Source organism: Periplaneta americana, unplaced genomic scaffold, assembly GCF_040183065.1.
Source record: "Periplaneta americana isolate PAMFEO1 unplaced genomic scaffold, P.americana_PAMFEO1_priV1 scaffold_26, whole genome shotgun sequence".
Lineage (NCBI taxonomy): Eukaryota > Metazoa > Arthropoda > Insecta > Blattodea > Blattidae > Periplaneta > Periplaneta americana.
This window is the reverse complement of record NW_027185507.1, coordinates 812,579-827,874: the sequence shown is the minus strand read 5'-3', so window position 1 is coordinate 827,874 and position 15,296 is coordinate 812,579. Positions and strand designations below refer to the sequence as shown.

The 15,296-nt window shown below is 35.7% G+C and overlaps 1 protein-coding gene across 4 annotated transcripts in view; it reads right to left on the bottom strand.

The window, feature by feature from the left end:
- LOC138693957 (uncharacterized) overlaps window positions 1-15,296 on the bottom strand; it is a 130,706-nt gene that overhangs the window by 80,390 nt on the left and 35,020 nt on the right. The window contains exons 6-7 of one of the 4 annotated variants that reach the window (XM_069817687.1): window positions 12,383-12,439; window positions 2,517-2,663 (exon numbers count right to left, since the gene is read on the bottom strand). In XM_069817687.1, coding sequence (XP_069673788.1) covers window positions 2,517-2,663; window positions 12,383-12,439 — 204 coding nt within the window. Of the gene's footprint in view, window positions 1-2,516; window positions 2,664-6,492; window positions 6,776-6,875; window positions 6,895-12,382; window positions 12,440-15,296 lie in introns of those variants that run through there. The other 3 variants (XM_069817685.1, XR_011330640.1, XM_069817688.1) reach the window with 3 other exon arrangements.

Here is a 15,296-nt window from a genome sequence, read left to right as displayed (position 1 = left end):
GGATCCGGCAAAGACAACACTAGCATTCTTGCTTGTTGTTCAGCAGATGGAAAAGTGCTTCCTCCATTAATAATTTTTACTGGTCAGCACTTGTGGACAACTAGGAAAGGAAAACATGACATAAAAGGAACTTTTTATGCAAGTTTTGACAAAGGGTATATGACTTCAGTCATTTTTCAAGATTGGTTTATAAAATTATGTAGTCTGGTTAAAGAAAGGCCTTTGCTATTAATATTTGATGGATATCTATCACATTTGGACCTGACAACTCTAGAAAAAGCTAGAGAGCAACATATTACCATATTAAAGCTTCCTCCACACACAACAGAAACCCTTCAGCCACTGGACAAAGCATGCTTCAAACCTCTGAAGGATATGTGGAATGAAAGACTACAAGAGTGGCAGCGCCTTAATATGAGGAAAACATCTCGATCTGAAATGGTGGATTTGTTGTGTGGAATATGGGAGGAAAGCATTTCACAAAAAACTATCCCAAAGTGGATTGCCTCGCTATAACTCACTACAAAAATATAAGTTCAAGGAGGCCTACTTAGCACAGCGTAATACACAAATACACTATTACGTTATCCCACAAATTAAATAAACACAACAAAAGCAGGAAATACACCCATTTTCAGAACCACATGACAAGCAGACGTGTTCTTTACTCAGAGAGAAAAATTAAAGTTTTCTGGAAATGTAGTAGTGTAGCGCAGAGTCTTTCTCTCTATCTTTTAACACCATTTTCTCCATTAACTAATGGTCAGAAAACGCACAGAAAAAGTGTTATGCCCTCTCACTGTGAGAGTGTCACATAATAACATTAAAGAACTTATGGTATTATATTATGATATGTTAGGAAGGCAAATCTCGTTGCTCGCAATCACAAGCTTTGTAATGAACTGATGAGAACGCCGCTAACTCTGTCATAAGAGTAGCCAGTATCAACACTCAGCATTCCCCATTCAGACTTAAATTCAAAGAAAATACCGCCAGTCATTGTATCAGCCGGACGCTTGGGAGTTCAGTTTAATTTCAAACGGTAAAGGGTGCAGTTGTTTTGTACCTAGGTGATTTATATTTTAATATTCATTATAATGAGTGAAAGTCGGAAAAATCTCAGTGGTTCTCAATACTAGAAACACCTCTTATTGAGGTTCTGGCTGATATGTAAATCTATTACCAGACAGTACATCTCATTTGACGATATGTGTCAGAGGATGAACTGCATCTAAAATCTCATTAGTGTAATATGTAGCTAGTTAGCGTTGTATGCAATGGAGGGGGAAAGGAACTGGTCACCCTACCCCATTATCTCCTGGCCTAGTTGCCTTATGAGTGATGCCTTGATGGTGTCACTTGTGGGTTCCAGACCTGTCTTCGGACAGTTGACTAAACAACAATACCGGAAACTCGAGAAAGACAAGGCAATAAAAAGAGAGGAAATGGTGAGAAAAAGTGCAAAAATATGTGTTATTTAAAAAACAAACATAGCCAGCTTGTTCCAGTTCGAGTCCAGGTACATCAGAGTGTAATAATGTGGTGAACAGCAGTTACCGAAAATAGTGCAGCGTGTGGTTCATTTTAGTCAGGCGTTTCTGATATTAGAAACAGTAATAATGACGCAGAATCAATTATTTCATTTGATCCAAATGACGCATATAGGGCGAAATAAGGGGCAGAAATATTTTTCTCTGCCTAGAGGCGTCAAGTAGCTAGATTCGACCCTGCATGTTAACACACCGGATGATGCAAGAAACATGATGCATGGCACATGGAGCGTGACACATAACGCCATGTTATTTGATCTAATGAGTCATTCAGTGTGGAGTCATCAGATGGAGATCTTCTGCTATTGTCAATAATAAGAATGCGAAGATAAAGGCATAGGTTTCGGATTCATTGGTTCAAAACGTTGAAAATCATGGTGCTTGTAGTGTTTTATTGGTGGAGTTAGAACAGCATCCAGACAAATTCACAGAATATTACAGAATGTCCAAAGAATCATTTGAAGATACAGCAAACTGTGAATATTCCTAATAGATGGAAAACATGTATGAGTATTACACAAGCACATGGACTTTTCACTCTGATTTCTGTTGAAGACTTGGGTAGAAATAGTGTTGGTGCTAGGGTTGCCAACTATTTTTGAAGAAAATATGGGAGACTAAGTGGTCTACAATATTTCACATAAAAAATTGAAAAATTATTAAATTCAGTTAGCGGCACTAAAAACAATTTTATTGTACATTTTGGCAGTTAGGCTTAAATTAAAGTATTTTGAGATATTTTACCTAGCGTAATAGTTTCAAACAAATTGTAAAAATTTCCTACATGAGTAATTGAAGTTGACTGTGATTTGCAGTTCTGATTTGATTAAAGTGTCGCACTCCTTTTTCGAACATCTGAGGATTGCAAGACTTCATATGTGAGTATAGGTATATATCAATGTTAACAAGCTTGTTAAAATTGGCCATAAAGTCATTTAAATATGTGCTCCTGCATACATGACTTACCGGTATATGTCTAAATTGCAGGTAGTAGGCCATTGATGATATAATGAGGAGAGTTCGGCTGGCACCGTGCATCGTGTCCCGGCATAGCTCAGTTGGAAAGAGCGGTCAGCACGCAGAGTTGAGACGTCCTGGGTTCGATTCCCGGTGCTGGAACGAATTTTTCTCAAAATTAATAGGTATCTACATGTTGACTACCAACAAAAAATAGTTGTCTTGATTATTCAATGTGGATGCGAGACCATATATACGAATGTATGTATATATCTGTTTACTTAATGTTCATAACAGAAAACACTCTTTGTATAAGCTTAGCTGCACATTCCAGGGCATCTCTGGAACAAGAGAATCCATCATATAAATCACCTTCAACCACGTAAAAATTAAATGTTTCAATTAATTTTTACATTATGCAAAACTAAGGTAGGAAAAAGTTTGAAGAGAAGAGAAATGCGGAAGTCGGGAGACTGTTAAAAATTGGATGGTGCCGTATGTTCAAAAATGGGCGAACCAATGTCCATGATGAAGAGAGAACCTCGACCGAGTATCGTGAATGCAGATCTGATTTGTTTGGTTGACAAAAAGGTTAGAGTAAACCGCAGGTTTACCATGTCAGAGCTTAGTGAGGATTTTCCACAGATTAGTCGTACTCTTGTGTACAAAGTGACTACCGAAGATTTGGGCTACTGGAAACTTTCTGCCAGATGGGTTCCTAAACTCCTTTCTGAGGAACAAAAGGCTCAGCCGATGGGAGCAGCACTGTCCTTTCTTGAGCATTACGAAAGAGAAGGTGATGCTTTTCTCGATCAGATTATGAAAGGAGATGAGACTTGGGTGCGGTATGTGAATGCAGAAACAAAGCTTCAATCAATGCAGTGGGGCCATACTCACTCCCTGAAAAATTCCACAAAGTGTCGTCAAACACTTTCCACGAGGAAACTTGTGGCAACTGTCTTCTGGGACAGAAAAGGAATTTTGCTAGTGGAGTTCTTGGAGAGGAATGCCACAATTAACGCTGAGCGTTACTGTAACACACTAACAAACTTGAAAAGCGCAATTTAAAACAAACGTCACAACAAATGTTGAGCTCTGGGGTGATTTTCCTGTATGACAACACCCGGCAGTATACAGCACGTCATATTGCGACCAAACTGCAAGAGTTCAACTGGGAAGTATTGGATCGCCCTCCCTATAGCCCACATTTGGTACCTAGCGATTACCATCTCTTCATGCACATGAAGACGTGGCTTGGCTCGAAGTGCTTTGACAATGACGAAGAGTTGAGAATCAGCGTCGTAGGTTGGCCGAATTCTACGATTGTGGAATTTCAAAGCTCGTCAAATGCTACGACAAGTGTCTCAATGTGACTGGAAAATGTGTGGAAAAATAAATTAGAGTGTACAATTTCAAACGTATTGTAACCCAATTCTGTAACGTCATTCACAGGTTTGTAAAAAATTAATGGCTACTTTATGAATAGCCCTCGTAGAACAAAGATACATATTGCTTTTTTATATAAAAACATTCTAGCATCCCCAGAAAGAGTAAGTTACGTACTCGTGCTCAGAGGGCATTCCACATAATGTTAAGATATTTTATTAAATAACAGAGTAAAAAGTAAAAAAAGAAAAAGAAAAAAGAAAAAGAAAAAAGAAGAAGAAAAACATATCAGAATAATTGAACTTTAAATTTTCTCTCTAGACAGGAATTTTTAATTGATTTTTTAAAATAAGGAGCATTAGTAAATTGTACACTATCTACCAAAAAGTAATTGCTAGAAGTCATGTTTCTACTGTGCAGTGGCATGCAGACAATAAGGTGACCAGTTGAACTGGCCTGCACAGAGTCCTGATCTCAATCACACTGAGCACCTTTAAGACGAATTGGACCGGCGATTGAGGTTTCGGGAAATTCGGCCAACTTCCATTGTCCAACTGAGTGCCATATTGCAAGAGGAATGGCGACGCATTCCAGTGGATATCCCACACAAACTAGTGGAAAACATGCCTGAAAGGGTGGCTGCTGTTATAGCAACAAGAGGTGGTACCACGAGGTTCTAAAGGGGCAAAAATAGTGCCCAATTACTTTTTTGTAGATAGTGTATATTTGGGAATTTAGCTATTAAGTTATCATGTTATAAAGCCTTGCACCGAAGTTGCTACTGTGATTATATGCTACAGTTATGATACATTTAGGTTCTGTTAAGCATAATGTGTTTTCTGATCTTTTGGTTTTATATTTATGTCAGTGATGTCAAAGCAAGCGCATTTTTCTGACCTTGACGTCGTGCGCGGGCATCAAGCGCTAAGTATGGAAAGAGGAAGGGTTGTGTATATGAGTAAGCAGCCTGTAGGATTAAGAAAACAGTGGTGCACAAACTTCAAACGGAACGTGACATTTTATGTCGTTATTTTTATATGGCTTCTTTCTGTTTGATATTATCTATATTGTCTGTAAAACAAAAGTACTAATACCAATTTCTTAATATTGCAGTTGTTTTTAAATGTTAATAACATAATTAAGAGTTAAGAAGGAATATTCACATAAATTCCATAGTAGTACAACTATACTGTACTAAATATCCCAAAAAAAGAGATTGAGTATGACATGACAAGTTGTAATTGATATTGATGATACCTTCAGCCCTATAAAAATAATCAATCAACTAATCAAGAAAATATTACAGTACAAAGCAAAGTTACCTAGGTGCTGTATATGTTTTAAGTGTAACTAATATTCCATAACAAAACTCTTATCGCATTATGCTTTTAAGGTGATATTGGTGAGCAACTTCCTATCATCAGAATATTAAATTATTTTCTCGAAATGTTCTGAAGCTATAGAGCTGACATTTTTACAACACATGGGGATGTATCTTTTGCTTATGATGTAACAGTAGTTGCTTTGTTAGTCATTCATTTCCATGCGAATATTTTCAAAACTTTCAATACACTATCTTCAGTAATATGCATTTACGGTATATTAAATTAACGAAAACATTCTGTAAGGCTACTAAATAAATAGGCCTGTATCTGAAAATTTCACTTGTCTATAAAGAAAGTTGAGAAAATATTTCTTTTGAACAAAAAAATCAAACTTGTGAAAAATGAACATTAAAATTAAAACTTACATTCTTATAATGCAATTATACTTCCAGACAAATCTAAAATTTAACATGGATACAGTTTTAATAAGTTCTCTTCCCTTTATCTATTGAATCAGTGCTGACCATCCCTGAACAGGCTCTCCTGAGCTCTAAAGCATGTGCTTGCTCCTATGGGCATCAATTGACATCACTGATTTATGTGAATATAAATTAAATATATTTCGGTTTTTATGTACGAAATTCAATAATACATTGTTATAAATTTGATGGAAGTCAAATACTTTAAATCCTGAATACAACAGTTCTGAAGGGTTATCAAGAGTTTATTAAGGCATAATTGTATTATTCTTTTCTGTAGCAGAGTTAATGGCATGAGGGAGGTACTATTAGCACTGTATTAACTTCGCACTTTCTTAAACATCAACCATAGTACACCAACTATTTACTTTTCTTACACATACTGCTACCACCACCACTAAAAAGTTTTGACAACACTTCAACCATTAATGCTTCATTATACTACACTGATTGCTCTCTGCAATTCTTTTAGTTGGTTATTTAACGACCCTGTATTAACTACTAGGATATTTGGCAATGATTGTATTGGTAATAGCGTGATGGTATTTGGGAAGATGAGGCTGAGGGTTCGTCATAGATTACCTGACATTCGCTTTCGTCTTATGGTTGGAGAAAACCTCGGAAAAAACTACCAGTAATGAGCACAAGCTGGAATTGAACCCATGCCCGAGTGCACCTTTGGATCAGCAGGATCCTTGTCCTTGTAAGCTTTTTATTTGTTATACACATTAATGGTAACATTTTCACAATTCACTTTTTTGCTTTAAAAAGCTAACAATTATTGTGTCTACTTACTGATTGATGTCCACGTTTTTCTTCAGTGATACCGTACACCGCAGCATAGAATAATGAATCCACAGAGAACTTGATTTCTTCTTTTCACTTTTCATTTAACAATATTCAAGCATAAACTTTTCAGAAATATTCTCTACTTTTTTTTTTACACAGTCTTAAAACTTCTTATATTCCTCTTCATACCTCTGTCGCGATTTTGTTGGAATTAATAAATCAATACAGCTGTTAATGCAATACCATTGACACTTATATTTATAAATAGTCATGGTGACAATATCGACAATAATAACATTCTTCAAATGTTTCTTGTACACAGCCCTCTATATGAATCGATCATCTACAAAGCAAATGTATATAGCTTCAAATGTTTCTCGTACAAGGCCCTCTATATGAATCGATCACCTACAAAGCAAATGTATATAGCTGGCAATAAAAATTTTACATTTAGACAATATTCAATTTTACATTATTTTTTTTTATCAAAGCAGATGAAACTTTGTACGGTACACATGTCATAACTTCATATTACAATAGTAGACTGGTTATCAAACTCGGCCTGCAGCCTTGTTTGGTTTGTTTTGTGCATTTATAATCGTTAGTTGAGTGTTTAGTTTTGTGTTGAGGGTTTATATTCGTTTGCTGAGTGTTCCATTTACACAGAAACATTTACATAGACCTAAAAATAGTGAAATAAGTATAGTTGTAGTGTTCAGTTTATTTATAGTTGTTATATTTAGTTGGATAAGTTGTTAATAATGCCTAAGAAGAAAAGTATTAGATCTGTACTTAGTTCTGCTCTGAATGAAAGAAGATGGGGTCCTAAAACAGTGAAACAAATTGAGAAAAAATTCTCGTTTTTCATGAAATTGTAGCTTAATGTAGGTGTTCGAAGTGACCACCAACAGCATCCAAACACTACTGATGCCGCTGAACTGCTCCACGAACTAAGTTCCGTAATGTGTCCAGTGTCATAGCTGCACATGACGTTAAATTTTGATTTGTTCTCGTAGCACATCCAGTGTAGCTGGCGTTTCCCAATAAACAACATCCTTTAGGGTCCCCCATATGTAGAAATTGGTGTTAGGTTTGGGGACTGTGCTGGGTACTCGACAGCACCTCTTCGACCTATCCATTAAGCTACAATTTCCCCGAAAATGAGAATTTTATCTGAATTTGTTCTAAAGTTATTTATAAACGAACAGTGTATACTTTTTTTAGGCTAATCTGTATTTTAAGTCATGTTATGTTACATTAAAATTAAATTTCAAATGAAAATTCTGAAGAAATTTTAAGAAAACAGCAATAATAAATCTTGGTCAGTATTACTTACTGAAAAAGAATATATAAGGTATCTGATTCTTTTCGACATGATTCAGTAGCAAAATTTCGGATGCTAACTGGTCATGACTGTTTGCAGCACCCTGTTTAAAATTGAAATTTTTTGTTCACCAAAATGCATCCTGTGTAATCTAGAAGACTCTTTGATGAATCAAGAACATTTACGAAAATGTCCAGCTTTGGCATCAGATTTTTTGGATTCGGACTCTAAATTATACTGCAAAGTTAGAAGGTGAATGGAGAACTTCCAAGTGTCTGGGCAATAGATACTGCTGCTGCTACTATGTTACATTAAATCAAGTTTTATTTAATTTCCATTTCGACATGTACAAAACACAGTTCTGAATTCATTTATGCTTTAGATTGCATTAATGCAATTTCTCCAAAGTATCATTTGTCTCTACTTGGCAATGCATAAACAATGTCACATTACAAAAATTCTGCTAACAAGTTTGGAGTTAGACCTTCTATATAACCCTAAATTATATGTGTTTTTTAGGTTTTCACGGTGAATGTGATTTGGATATTGCACTATGTCCTGGAGCTAACATTTCTAACGTTTCGAAACTACATACAGGTTCCATGATCAGGACAGAGAGCCTAGGCAAGACCAGACAGTTCGCCTACTCTGCTGGGCATGTAGCGCCTGCTGAGCTCAAATGACAAATTCTGAGGGGAATATCTGTCAGTGACTAAGCTCTTAAGAGGCTTTTGAGGCTCATATAGCCTACCGGTACATATATATTCTTATATGAGGTCTCGCCATCCTCATTGAATAATCAATGAATCGATTCCAGGTGCTGGAACGAATTTTTCTCAAATTAATAGATATTTACAGTATAGCTATCAGAGTGCTGCATTGGAGTTAAATCGCTCGCTTGAACTCGGTCGAGTGTCGCACCCTCGAGTGAGGTAAGATCGGTCGTGATACGCTCGTAATAAATAGAAGCACAGTACAAGGTCACCTCACCAACATGTCTTATCTTGTATGGAAGGCGACAAATAAGATACACATATGTTTTGCTCACACGGTAAAAATAAGGCTTTATTTTCTGCGTTTATGACAAACGTTTAATGGAACAGTCAGTGGAACGTACCAAAACAGGAACATGAAGTTATCAATAAAATAGTATGAAAAACTTCGATATACAGTTATTATTGCTAATTCATAATTATTCAGTATTTGATTTACCACATATATAATTTGATAGGTCCATACATAGTGTTCCGCCTATATACTGCGACAATGTAGAAACGTTTTACAAAATATTATTGATATAGCAGTAGATTAATAACAATATTAGTACAGAGATAACGTCACAGAAAATATAATAAAACGAATAATCAAGCTGCACAACTGTTACAGACGCAAAGATTGATACACTAATTATTAGAGATTATTATTATTATTATTATTATTATTATTATTATTATTATTACTAGAAAACTTGATACAGTTCTTGCATTATCGTGATTGTGTTCTCCGTTTATAATAATTACATTTACATCCAATAACATCTATCAGATATGGCAAAAACAGAATCATTCCTGCGTGGGAAAAAAAAAAAAAAAAAAAAAAAAGAACATTTACCTACAATATTTATATTACATTTTAATGCAAGTTTTGTAATTGTACTATGGAGAGGTTAGTTAAACACTGCAAAGTTTTGAAATGATAAACATCTTTGATGTTACTACACAGTTCATCACTGTAACAAGAACGAATGTCTAACGCTCGGCTTATACCGTTCGAGGATTTATCGCTCGTGACAATTTTACCCATCATGCATGTGCGCTACCTATCGATTATGCTATGAACTACTTAGTGCTCGAGCGAAAATGTCTGATGCAGACCTCTGATGGCTACTTATAGCCATTGATTATTCAATGAGGATGGCGAGACCTCATATAAGAATATATATGTATATATCAATGTTAACAGTAACTCATGAACTTTGTTGAAAATGACCATGAAGCCATTTAAATATGCGCTCCTGCATACATGGCTTGAATGTCTTAATTGCAGGTAGTAGGCTATTGATAATACAATGAGAGAAGTTCGGCCGTCACCATGGATCATGTCCCGGTGTGGGTCAGATGGAAAGAGCATTCAGCGCGCACAGCTGAGAGGTTCCGGGTTCGATTCCAGGTGCCGGAATTTTTTTTTCTCAAATTAATAGATTTTGATTCTTAGCAGACCCAAAAAAATTAAGTTATTATACCTAGTAACAATAGGTCTATACGTTTGCAATAATGATGTATCGTAACACTTGGTTTTCACTCACATCCTTCACTGTTGACAGTCATTCCAGGATGCAGAGTTTGGTGCGAGATTTGTGGCAGAAGTCTCTAAACCTCTAAAAAGGCATGGCTACGACCTTGACTCGGAAGCTTGAAGGGGACAAGAGAGGAGATATCAATTCACTACATCTCAGTATGAAACAAGGCTAGCCTTCTGCCAAAATAATATGTCGCGCTATATTGGTGTTCTGGGGGTGATGATGGTCGCCTTCTCGTGGTACCCCCTGAACTATGTTTAATGAACATAGAAAAAAAACGACCATCCAACATGCTCCAATGACAAATACAATCCGAAGTAAAATATTTCGGAGGTAAAAAAGTCCCCTCATTCGGATCTGCGGACGGGGAATATTTTAGCATCACATAAGAAGACAAAACACAATATAATTCTACCTCAGCTGAAGGTCTTACAGTGGAATGCTGGGGGCGTTAATCAAGCCAAGAAAACTAAAATACATAAAATTCTAATAGATAAAGACATTGATATGTTTGCAATAATGGAAGCCAATGTTGCAGCTGAACAATTACAGTTCTTTGTTTTCAAGAACTACAGTACATTTCTGGGTCATTTGCGAAATTTGTATAACAAATGGACGATTGAGAACGTCAAAATTAAAGTATTATTTAGCGCATATTCTGCATGTATTAATATAGTGCAATGTCTCTGCCATAGTAATCAGCCACTGTACACTGACCTTGCTTTACAGCATTCTCTACAAGCATCGATGAATCTTTGATGGCACGACGAAATGTCAGGAGTGTTATGGGACAAGACAGTGGATCTTTATAGAAATAGAATTCCTTTGTTTTTATATCAGATATTCTTCAAACAGTGCATAGTTCTTAGAATAGTAACAGAACTAACTTCAGATCAAAAATGAACAATTAGTATATTAAATATCTTAATATCAAATCTTTTACCTATTATAAAATAATAACTTGTTCAGTAATTAACAGAAACCATCATCATCATCATCATCATCAACATCATCATCATCGTCATCATCATCGTCATTGCAGGTATTAGGCCTAGTGGCCTGTTATGGTCTCTGTCCATCTTTTCAGGGGGCGTCCCAAAGATCGTCTTCCATGTGGTATATAGTGGAGAATTTGTCTTGGGAGTCTGGAACGGAGTCCCAAAGCCGGTCCAAAGGCTATAAGGTGGCAACCCCACCACTGAACTTACTACTCCTCGGCTAGCAACCGATTAGTAGGACATTTATATGCTTTCAAGTCTCCGAACCATTCTTTCAGTAACAATTATCTTAGTAGATTGCCCTTAAGGCGAAGATATTTGAGCTTTAATTTCTTTAATGATAGATAATTAGAAAAAAATTGAGGCTCTGTTTTGAATGATGTAACAGACATGACATGGAGTAACAGATCTGACAGGTAACAGACATGACAAAGCAAACAAGCATGTGCGAACCTAAAGTTTTTTTTTTTTTTTTTTGGCTTAAAAATCTCCAAAATAGCAACTTAGCTACTGCACTCGTGTACTATTATGTCCTCTTGATCTTGACTTTATATCTTGTTATTTGTGGAAAACACAACACTAACAGATCTGACAGAGTAAAAATTAATGCTTAGACTAAAACATAAAGCAAGAGTATGACACACAAACAAATCAAAATGGGTGAACATAGCAGTACAATCAAGATGGTTTTTTGTGCATCATCTTGGCTTGTGCTGACATTGGTGGATTTCTTTTTCAACTGTGTACCCATAGGAACAGAATGGTGTAACAGAGCTGACTGATTTACTGGACTAGAGTAATTATGCAATCATATTATAAGGAAATATAAAGTCAGACACAAATGCAGAAGTTTTGATAATATCAAATGTTTCTTTAATTTTTTTTTCAATTACATTATTAAACAGTGCTTTTTCTGTACATAATCGTGCTCCATTTTAAATACTTAACTAGTATGGACAAGGCATTTTAGCTGTTACTATGAGAATTTTATTTTATTCTCGTGAAATATTGCACATCAAGGAAATACTTCTTGTGACTTTACTACATTAGTATTGAAACTACTCACTGTTAAGAATTTATAACTCTATCGTTACCAGTATAAATGCAATAATTGGAAGGGTATGAATTGATGGAACTCATTTGTTATCAAATTCTGCAAATGACACTTCTACAACAGGGAGCTTCTACCTGAAAGCCAGATTTGCATAATATATTCGTTACTTCAGATTTGTCTTCCTCAGTCATTTGTTTAATAATGTTGAAGGTTAAAGTTACCGTATTCCTCTTTTGATGCCAACTAGTATGCCACTAGCTCTTTGCTTGCTTTGGGATCTAAAGGGAAGAAACATTAAAAAAAAGATTAATACAAAACAAAATTATTTCACACATAACAATAAATATTATACACAAACTGAAGGATTACCAATGGGTTCACCTATATCAAGTATATTAGCTGAAATCTTCATTCATAATATAGAACAAACACACATACTAAACACTGACAACAACAAACACGCAGAGAGAATAATGTACTGGCATCGATATGTAGGTAACATAATAGCCCTATATAATGGAAACAAAAGACAAATAGAAAACCTACATCAACAACTCAACAAAATACATCCCAAATTAATGTATACAATAGAAACAGAACGTAACCAAGCTATAAATTTCTTAGACATCACCATAACCAAAACAAATAATAGACATGAATTCAAAATATACAGGAAGCCCACCACAACTGCAACACACATACACAATTCGTCTAACCATCCCATACAACATAAACATGCAGTTTTCCGTACAAAGACACACAGATTAATTAACATACCAATGAACAATGACAACAATACTGAAGAAATAAACACAATAAAATATATAGCACAAGACAATGGGTATAACTCTAACATGATAGACACACTAATAAAAAAGTCAAAACAAAAACAGAACAAACCAACACAAACACCACGTGAGAATAAATAAATAACATTAACATATCACAACCAATACTTACAAAATTTCAATTTCATTCAGAAAACTAAAATACTAGCTAGCATACAAAACAAATAACACAACACAGAAATATCTAAATAATCACATCAAACATTCAAATAAATATAATTCAACTGGGGTTTAGAAACTAAAATGCAATAGTTGCCCACATTTTTACATAGGACAGACAGGAAGAACCTTTCAAACAAGATATAAAGAACACATTAAAGATATAACCAAACCATACATCACATCAAATTACGCAGAACATATTATCAACAATAATCATGACTACAATAATATAGAAACAGATATGGAAATTCTACACATCACACCAAAAAGTCCACAGTTAAACATCTTAGAACAATACGAAATATACAAACATACAATAACACACCCACAACATATACTTAATACACAATTACAGTTCAATACCCACACATTATTCGACATCATGATACATAGCACACAAACAAACACCCCCACCATAGGAGCAACTCACCCCCACCCCTACAACTGACGAATGCAAATGGCAGTATGCAAGATCAACAGGAACATCAGTAGTTCGTAGGATACTGAAGATGATACAGAACCGGCATCAAAACGGGCCGTCTGTCTAAGGTACATAACCTTCTTAAAAAATTTTAACACTTTTAACGTGTGTTTAAACAATTTTAAGTTTTTTAAACAAAATGTTAACGTGAACCAGAATCAATGACATCAAAAGTAGCTCGTGATTCAGCCAGAAAACAAGCAGAAGAGAACAGTAATAGAGACAATTTTATAGACTGGAAACTTGTAAAGTGGCCACATTTAAGAAAGAAGTACTCTCAGCCAGGGGCACACCCAGGAATTTCTCTTGGGGGGGGGGGGTCCAATGAAAGAACGTCAAGTTACATAAATGCACGCATGCACACATATACACACAAACATACCTCTTTCAATTTCTTTTTACAAAACAAAATCCAGTCTTCTTGGCTTTATCTTTAGTGCAGTAACCACATCTTGTGGAGAAACTGTGATATCATGATGGATGTTTAGCAAAGCAAGACCATTTAGACGATCATTTCCCATGGTGTTTCTCAGGTATGACTTTAATCTCTTAAGAGTCGAAAACGACCTTTCACTTGTACTTGTGGACACTGGCAATGTTAATAAAATCTTCAACAGCTCTTTCACATGAGGATAGAAATCATATTCACATGCAATATAGGCTACATTTCCCACACTGACTTGTACTGTTTTCCTTTACAAAATGTGTTCCAGAGTTCAAATTCACATACCAATTCCTCATCTTGGACACAAAAATTAGTATCTACTTGAGAATAAAACTTGGCCAGAACTATAAAATCACTAGCAACCCCATCTTCCTTGATCAGACGCAAAAATTTTGTCAAAATGTTATGTTTAGCAAATCTTGTTTTTATCTGAGACTGCATATTAGATAGGAATGGCAAAAATACAGTCCTCCTGTAATATTCCTCAGCATTATCAGCAGGAACATTGCTGCGGAATTGTGAACGTTGTCCAGATGCACATCGACGGATTCTAATTTCCTCTCCAAGTGACGACAGCTGAGTAGAAACCGTCGAGAATATAGATTTAAACTGGTCTTTTGCTGCATCACTAACCTCTTGTAACACTTCTAAAACATTTTCTACATGGTTAAGTGCTTTTTCCAAATTCATATCTGTCTTCTGAAGGTATTCACTTAAGGTTTTTGTTACACAGAAGAGCTTGTTGATTACGTGAAGGGAAATTAGGAATGCAGGCTTGGTCACTGAAGAATTCAGCATATCGGCTTTGGAAGATACATCCTTGTCAGTCCACAAAGAAATGGTTTTCAATGCAGGGAGGACAGCATCCATCAGTTCCATTAATACCATCACAGAGTCATGTCTTTCTATCCATCTAGTAGCACACATTTGGACGAGTTTGCTTCTTTTATTTTCAGGACAAAGCTCTTTTATACTATTTATTAATACATCTTGCCTTTTGGGAGTGTTGAAAAATTCACACACTTTACCTACAATGCCAATGCAATTCCTGATTTCTGGAACACAACATGCATCTGATATGGCGAGGTTCAAACTACAATGGACATATAAAGCGGCAGGGCATTCTTTAAGAATAAAGGCCTGGGCACCTTGAAACTGTCCACTCATTGCACTTGCACCATTAAATCGAGTGAGGCTCT